The sequence below is a fragment of the Morone saxatilis genome, unplaced genomic scaffold, assembly GCF_004916995.1.
Source record: "Morone saxatilis isolate NCDOM2014 unplaced genomic scaffold, NCSU_SB_2.0 Contig12, whole genome shotgun sequence".
NCBI lineage: Eukaryota > Metazoa > Chordata > Actinopteri > Moronidae > Morone > Morone saxatilis.
This window is the reverse complement of record NW_023339674.1, coordinates 8,005,506-8,014,249: the sequence shown is the minus strand read 5'-3', so window position 1 is coordinate 8,014,249 and position 8,744 is coordinate 8,005,506. Positions and strand designations below refer to the sequence as shown.

General features: G+C 37.8%; 2 protein-coding genes across 2 annotated transcripts in view; both read left to right on the top strand.

The window, feature by feature from the left end:
* Positions 1-3,341, top strand: part of acer1 (alkaline ceramidase 1) — an 8,474-nt gene extending 5,133 nt beyond the window's left edge. Inside the window, exons 4-6 of the mRNA XM_035653826.1 lie at positions 690-827; positions 923-1,060; positions 1,698-3,341. Coding sequence (XP_035509719.1) covers positions 690-827; positions 923-1,060; positions 1,698-1,875 — 454 coding nt within the window. The 3' untranslated portion in view covers positions 1,876-3,341. The remainder of the gene's footprint in view (positions 1-689; positions 828-922; positions 1,061-1,697) is intronic.
* A 1,007-nt stretch (positions 3,342-4,348) lies between these two features.
* Positions 4,349-8,744, top strand: part of mllt1a (MLLT1 super elongation complex subunit a) — a 24,950-nt gene continuing 20,554 nt past the window's right edge. Inside the window, 2 exon segments of the mRNA XM_035653595.1 lie at positions 4,349-4,383; positions 4,816-4,922. Of these exon segments, the coding sequence (XP_035509488.1) occupies positions 4,349-4,383; positions 4,816-4,922 (142 nt within the window).

Below are 8,744 nucleotides of genomic sequence, written 5' to 3'. Positions count from 1 at the left end.
CCCCGTCCACTCTAAATCAGTGTTTCTTCTTGTTCCTACAGTGTGCTGTTTGAATGCTGTCTGTGCAGAGTTTGACACTAGAAGGATGTTTTCACATTCATTTGCTGAAAGTGGAAAGTTTCTCTGCGCTCACTGAATATACAAATGTGATGTGTAGAAACTTGAGAATGGATTTACAGTAAAGAAGGAGACATCTTGTGTCCAGCAGGAAAACTTTATAAATAAGTAAAATTAGCATATGTATAGATTATGGAATTTTTAAGGATGTAGAAAGAGTATAAAAAACTTATCAGACACACATTATTGTTCCAGCAGACTGTTTTTATTATGTCGTAATACATGTCTGGAGGGACTTTTTAACATATCTTGTTGGAAAGTCACAGAGTTCAGTTAAAAGGATGTCCTGAACACATGTTTTGATCCTGATCAGTCTTTTGTTATTGAGTGTGTGCCAGAAAAATCCAGTCCAATTTAATTTATTCCTTCATATCACAGCTGTGCAGCACACCAATGCCACAGAAACATCCTTTAAGAAACAGTAGAAAGAGGAAAGCAAAACAGTATAACAACAAATGTATCAAATGACAATGTGAAAGGAGTTGCTCGTAGTGATGAATGTACACAAAATTATCAGCTACACAATTACATCTCTTAATAGCTTCTCTTCTGTTCTCTGTGTTCGTCCACAGGTCGACGTTTTCGAGTCTTGTCCTGGTGGTCACCGTCATCACCACACTGTCGTCCTTTGTCAAACCTACAGCCAACGCCTACGCTTTAAACTGCTTCGGCCTCCACCTGCTTTACGTTCTGGGTGTCGAGATGAGATGGTATGAAAACTCTGGTGCCCTTTGGGGGAAATCTGTAACTGTTTTATGGTGCAGTTCTGAGTTGTTATTACAACTAGTTTTGTTTATTTTCTCAGCTGCACTGACCAGAAGGTTCTGCGACTTGCCAAGCTGTCGGTGGCTCTGTGGGTGCTCGCCATCTCCTGCTGGATTAGTGACCGTTTTGGCTGCAGCTTCTGGCAGAGGCTAAACTTCTGCTACCTGCACGGTATCTGGTAAGTCCTGGTTTACTTGTGTCCCTTTCCTTTCCTTTCTAGTCCTGTCCTTACTGTACCTTTCCTTTCCTTTAATTTCTTTCTCTTTATTTTCCAACTTGCAGTTGTATACTACTGATATATTCAGTAAAAAACCTAATGCCACCTGAATTACAGTTTTAATCAACATAACAAGGAAACTTTTTTACTGAACACATCTGCCAAACGTTTACTGGCAATATATTTTTTTAGAGTTTTTCTCTAAAATATCCACACTTATGCAACACAATATTTGCTCATAGATACTAAAGGAACTGTTTTCCACTGCAGTTAGGGTAAGATCTTTTTTTGTTTAATTTAGAAAAAGTCAATATTGACTTGAAGCACGTTAACGGGTGTGTTAACTGTATTGACATGTAATTAAAGCCAGAATCTTTGCCAAACCCAAACTTAACCACACACAGGACGATGTCTGATCTCAGATGTCATAGACTTTCACCCCAAACACCTCTCTACAACTTTTGTACAATCCAAGAACTTTATATTCAAACACCATATTAATAATACATACATGTAATTTCTTAGAGACAGGGTTGTTGGTTTTTTTTCAAGGACATGCTCATGTGTATTGATCTTTATCATTATATGTATCCTCCAGGCACATTCTGATTGTGATAGCTGTGGCCTATGGCAGCACCCTGATAGCTTACCTGGACGCCAACTACGAGATACCGTACTCGCTGCCCGGCCTGCAGTACTGGCCTTGTGATAAATGGGCTGTTGGATTACCTCACATCGTCCTGAAGGGCACTACCAAAACACTGAAACGGTGCTAACAGAGTTAAAGGTCTGCTTTAACTTTGGCAAAACATTTCACTCCTGTTAGTACAACCTCACCACAAAAATGACCTGCTATCTCTCCCGAACTGATTGACGTGTCTTTTAAGACTACACAACGACTAAATCTAAGTTACGATAGTTTTCAGATACTGTAAAAGGAGTGTTTACACCATGGATGGATTACTGAACCGGCGTAGTAGACATAGGCGTTCAGGCCCAAATGCTCAGGATGCCTGTAAGGGTCAGAGCTGGAGGGCAGCTGATGGTGAACCTCTGTGGAAATGTGTGTATTTATACAAGATATAAATAGGCACCCTGGATGAATGAGGAAATAAGAGTGTAAATGTGTGAGTTTTTCTTTATGTGTGCTGTGAATTTATTTTCAATATATGAATGCACATTTTGATTCTGTACACGGTGGAATATATTGATATATTGATTTTCTAAGAAACAATAATTACTGTCAGTCTTCAGTGTGACAGTTTTTTTTGAATGAAGCACTATGGTGAAATGTGTTTACATGGTGTTTTAACATCAACATGTGGTAGTTGCACAGTCATACAGGGGCACGTTTGAGCTGTGTAACCTGAAGTGAGTTTTGTTAAATTTTGAAAGTAAAATTGTAATTATCTGTGTAGTGATGTGTTAGATTTAAAGCTTTATTGTTATTTTATTCTGAGGATATTTATAACATTTCAGTTTCACATATCTATCAATATCAGATCATTCCCAGGTCAACTTCTCAGGGAAAAGTCACACTCAGGACCTTGGAAATATGACTCTGAAGGGCATTTGTATGGCTGACCACAACAATCACATGCAAATCTTTTTCTTTTGTACGACTGATTCATCACTGGACTGTTAAAAGCCTTTCTGTTAAAACAAGCTCCTGATTTTGGTGATGTTTTCAGAATATTCAGGTACATCGTGCCTCCATTCACATGTCCTTTCCTGAAAGATACAATAGATACAACAATGGATGTTTTACAAAAAAGAAATGCACACAGGCACTCTCTGCACTTCAGTGTTAATAGTATAATAGTGACCTCCTGTGGGTGATGAGATATCCAAAAGTAACCTGTGCTTCTAGAATATCTTTGATTATTAGATGGTGGTAGCCAGATGATAAACTAAGAGAAAAGTAAGAAATAAAACATGTGTTGGCACTAATTTCAAATGGCTTGATGTTAAAGTTAATTATCTGTAACTTTTCAGTATCCTGATTAATTCAAGACTGAAATATCTCAACAACTATCGGCTTAATTGCCATGAAGTTTCATTCAGACATTCATTTTTTTAAGCGGTTACTAGCCAAACAGGTTGGAAACCGTTGTTCAACACTTAATCGTTTGTAGATAGAAATATGTTTTGTGCACATTATTTATCTAAATGTTTGTTTGGATTTTATTGAAAAGCCTTGTAAGGACACAACTGTATATTTTATTATGATGGAAGAATAATAATTCTGGGTATATGTTCTTTTCTAAGTTGGACAAGATTTAAAAAACAATAACAATAAAGTTCTACAATGTGTGTGAAATCTGTGAGACGTGGCTCCATTTTGTATTTCTCCCTCTCACCCCTACAAATTGAAAAGGAGGATTTAAAGGTTGATGTCTCAATACAAGTGGGAGCCCTCTTGTGTCTGACAGCCAGGTGGGGCTTTTCTTTTACTCAGATTTGACTGCGAGGCATAACTGGATCAGTTTACGCGGCAGGAGGAAGAAGAGGAGGCACCAAGCCAGTGAGAGAGTGGTGACCTTCTGTCCCATAGCTGAGGCCTGATAATCTCACATCAAAGTCTGAGCGCCACAGAGACTTGACTGCAAAGGGCCCTCACTCCCTGACTCCGTATACAAGAGACGTCTTCAATCAGGAGACGTACTGCTTTCTTTGAGATGTACGGAGCCCTGGAGTGGCCATTAAGAGAAAGATATATATACTGAGGCCAGATTTTACTACATCAAAAACTCGAAATGCTATCACGTGTGCATGAGTTACTGTTTGTTCCCACATTTTTGATTTGATTTTTGAACAGACCAGCCTTTCTCCTCGTAGCATGGTTGGATTTCAGAAAACGAGATAATTCAAGAGGTTGAGAGTCGTGAGAATACTCTTGCTCTGACTGACAATGACAAAGTTCAGTGCGCCTGCTTCAAGTATTATAATGTGGGGAATGTCTGCAAGATCATATATTAAAAACTGTGATTTACAGCTGTGTGTAACTTTGTATTATGTGTCCTGTCAATATATATACTGTCCTGTTTGTTAAAGGTCCAGTGTGTAGGATTTAGTGACATCTAGTGGTGTAGTTGCAGATTGCAACTTGCCTCACCCTCCCTTTCCAAGCTCAAAGGTGATATTACAGTGGCCATGAAATGTGGGAAAAACACAATCGCCTCTATCTAGAAAACTCAGAGTTTTTGGTTTCTCCCTTTCTGGGCTACTGTAGGAACATGGGTGTTCAACATGGTGGCCTCCAGGGAAGGCGACCCGCATCATCTGTAGATATAAAAGGGTCATTATAAGGTAACAAAACTTAACTGCAGAAATACAACAACTCAAGTAGAGGGTTTGTTTTTCCTGCTTCCATGTTTACGTATTGCCCAACTTTGTCGGATTGGCAACTGATAGCAGGAGCCGTGAGTAAATATTGTATAATAGGTCATCGTAGTGTAGTATCTCTGTTTTCATTTTGTTTTCTATTAGTTGGTATGATATATTTATTTATTTATTTATTGTGGACTAATTAGTTTCCCGCTGAGAAATTAGTCTGTTGTTAATTATTTTGGCTTCAGTTCCCCCTGACAAAAGCAGTAAATAATTTCCCTAAAGCACAAACGGAAATGAAGAGGCCAGATTTTGGAGGTGATTGTGTCCGAGGATGATAAACGACGACGGTGCTCGTGTGCATCCAAATGTTTTTCTCTCTTCAGGAACCCGGCTAAGAAGGAAGTGGTGGCGGCAGCCAAGCCGCATAAGCCCTTAAAGAACTCTGAGAGCAAAGCTACCTCCAAGGAGCACAACGGCAGAAGTGGAAGTGGCAAGAGTTGTTGTTTTTGTCTGTAAAGTGCATGTGCAGGCCAAGCCACAGCATTACACAATAAGCAAATATAATGCCAAAGCATTGTCTGCATGTAGATGTTCAACAGCCTCCTGTCGGCTGAGGAGATCATTTTATTTGTTATATATTGTTTGCGGGCGACCACAGATAATAACCAGTGGAAGACAGATGATTGACTGAAATGCTGATACTAAGTAGAACTAGAAGATCTCTGAGGACGATGTTTGTGCTCCTGCAGGCTGCTACCCGCTCTCTCTCTCTCTCTCTCTCTCTCTCTGGTGTTCAGCTGCGATCCATTAGGCGGTCAAGATCTATGATCCCTGATTTGTTGCAAATATCAGACATATTTCACTCATTGCAGACGCAGTTGTGCCAGATGTGTATTCTGATTATCTGACAGAAGACTGACATAAAACAACCATGTCTGCAGATGTGAACCAGAATCAACTTTATTACTTTAATATTATTAACTATATGGACACATACAAGGAGTTTATTATTGCTGTCAATGTTACAGGATATAAATAAACTTACAGCTGATAACAAGGACAACACTATAAAGCTGTGATCTTTACAAATTATACAAAAAAAAAAAATGAACTAACTGTTTATATAATATTTAAGTTTAGGTTTCATTTGTTTCGTGATTTTTGAGAAAATCACATTTCAGATTGGTACCAAAAGTCAGCATGATTTTATATGTGTGTTTTGTGCATGTGGTGCCAAAAAAGAGGAGGAGTTGTGTGTCAGAAGAGTAATGAAAAGAGGAAGTCATCTATTCAGAGAGATATTTTTACCCACGTTGCTTTTTTAATGTATTTTAATGTTTTTTTGCAGGTTTGGTCGTTTTGTGTTTTTATGTCTTTGTGCCACCGATGGCTGCGACTGGAGGCATTTTATTCTTGTGATCTCAGGAACGAGGCGAGCAAAGTTCTTCAAACTTGACACAAACTTTCTCTCTGACTCAAGGATGAACTGATTAGAATTTGGTGGTCAAAGGTCAAAGGTCACTGTGACATTACAGAGCACTTAAGAACTGATGACAATATTTAATAATTGGTCGGACAATGAATCAGTGACAAAAAGGTCAAACGTCACCTCAAAATGACAAAACATGTTGTGGTCCTTACTCTTAATTGACACAGTACTTATGAAATAATTTTACACAAATGTTTGATGGGAAACAACAATGAGATGATGATATCGAAAAGGTCAAAGGTCAACCTCACTGTGACATTATTATTATTATTCAACACTACAATCATAGGAACAGAAGGGGGAGATTGTGACCTCATTTCACAGTTACACTGGATCGGTGACACTTTTGACTCAAAGGTCAAAAGTCATTGTGACCTTAAAATAGGTTTTTAGCCATAATTTAAGAATGAATTAGGTGATTCCAGTAAACAACAGAGAGAACAATAACCAGCACAGTGCGGGCTTTCATCTTTCCATCTCATTCATTCTGCCTTTCACTTCCTGCCTCATTCTGAAGTTTTGAACATCATCTGAATCACTCGACCGCAAACAGCATCTAATGGAGGCGCCTAACTAATTGTGATCCTGTGAGTGAGTTTCACCCACAGCAAGAGAGACCATTTTGTAAAGCTATACTTCAGGAGAATCCACCTTTACGTGTAGTACATGTGTACCTGTTAGGCCAATACATCTTTGATGATCCTTTATTAATCAGTTCAGAAGTGTATATCCACTGAAATTATATATATGTATCATTAATATATTGATCACTAACATTTAGCCAAAGAATATCCTTTATTTAAGTATTCACCACATATATTAGATGAGTCTAGGCAGACATGAATGTAAACTAACAAACACAACACAAGGTTGTAACTCTAGTTTTGTTTTTGTATTTTTAAGATCATCTAAGTTAGGACACAGCTGTTGTTATCATTTAAAACTAATAATACAATTTACTGTAATATCTACTGAATATTCTAGATTAAAACAACAACACACTTTTAATTTTAATAAACCAATGTTATGTGTGTGAAACCAGTGGGCTTCGTTTTGTAATTCTCCCTGTCTCTACATAATAAAAAGGAGGATTTAAAGGTTGATGTCTCAATACAAGCGGGGAACCCTTGTTGTGTCTGACAGTCAGGTGGGACTTTTCTTCTACTCTACTAGATTTTAACTGCGAGGCAGAACTGGATCGGTTTGAGCGGCAGGAGGAAGAAGAGTAGCCAGTGAGAGAGTGGTGACCTTCTGTCCCATAGCTGAGGCCCTGATAATCTCACATCAAAGTCTGAGCGCCACAGAGACTTGACTGCAACATTACCTCACTCCCCGACTCTGAATGAGAGAAGTCTTCAATCACAAGAAGAACCGCTTTCTTTTCACGTGAAAACATTTGAAATTGAACCAGGGGTAAGATCAGTGTAACAACCTGTGGTGTTAAGAGGTTTAGAAAAGCTTTATCTCAATGCAGAAAATTGACAAAAAACTCTTAAATTCTTCATTTAATTGATTGATTGTGTTACAAAACTTAACATTGGGTTATTAGCTTCTCGTGTCGGCTTCCACGTGTTGCCATCTTTTTTGCACTAATTATACTGACATTCAAATGTTTGCTTTTCACCAGTGATTGAAGAAGGATTCAGATAGTTTACTAGTTAAAGTAGCAACACCTCAATATAAAAATACTCATTAACTTACACTAATTAATAAATAAATGCAAATTATTAAAAAGGGCCTCAAAATTGCACTTAAGTATAAGTACTTGAGTAAATTTACTTTCCAACACTGCTTTTCAGTGGGTTTGTTATGCTATATGCTATATTTTAAGGCTGGTTTGTAACACAGAACCTTTGAGAGTCCGAACATGTGCGAGCTTCCTCATTGAAAAAAGGGCAAATTGTGAACTCAGAAAATTCAACATACTTTTTTGTAAATAAAATAAGATTGTAAGACATATAAAGTTGTATGAGTAAGATTAAAGGCATCAAACTGTTTAATTGATACTGCATTTACCAATGTAAAACCAATAAGCTCTGTTTCAACAGTAAAATACACATAAGGCAAATTGATTAATCTGGGTTCGATTGGATGGATTTTACATATTAGTTATTGCTGTTAATCTGGTAAATGCAATATCAATAACACTAACAAATAAGGTTGAATCTTACTCAAACAACTGACTATCTCCTTCAATCTTCTTTTATTTATTTTATTTCTTCTTTTTATTTCTTTTATTTACAAAAAAGTATATTGAATTTTGTCAGAAGTTTCTCACACTTCCTTTTTTTCAGTGAGTTTGTTTTATTATTGCTTTTGTAAAAGGTTTACAACACAGAACATCTGGCTGGAGATCAATGAGGAAGATCACACACATCTGAGAGTGCATCATGAAAAAGAACTTCTCAAAAAAAACCATTTGTCTGTAAATTTGTAAAACATACTAAGTTGTATGAGTAAGATACATATTAAGCCTCATTGTTTGTACGTTATTGATAATGCATTTACCAGATTAATAGCTAAAATGTAAAACTAAACAAACCCATACAATCGAGCCCAGATTAATCAATTAGCATCATGTGCATTTTACAATTGAAACAGACCTGTAGCCATTGGGACACCAACGCTGTCACTCGAGAAAACCACCAGAAAATGCTTTAATTGTATTTGCAGCTCGGCGCAAGCCCCGCCCCCGGAGCGCTCCGATTGGCTGCTTTCAAGCGTGCTTAAAATCCGAGCTCGCCGATTGGCTGCGAGAGCTTTCTGTTTTGGTTGCCTGCCAGCAGCCGTCTGGATAGCGGGAGGGAGGGAGGGAGGGAGAGA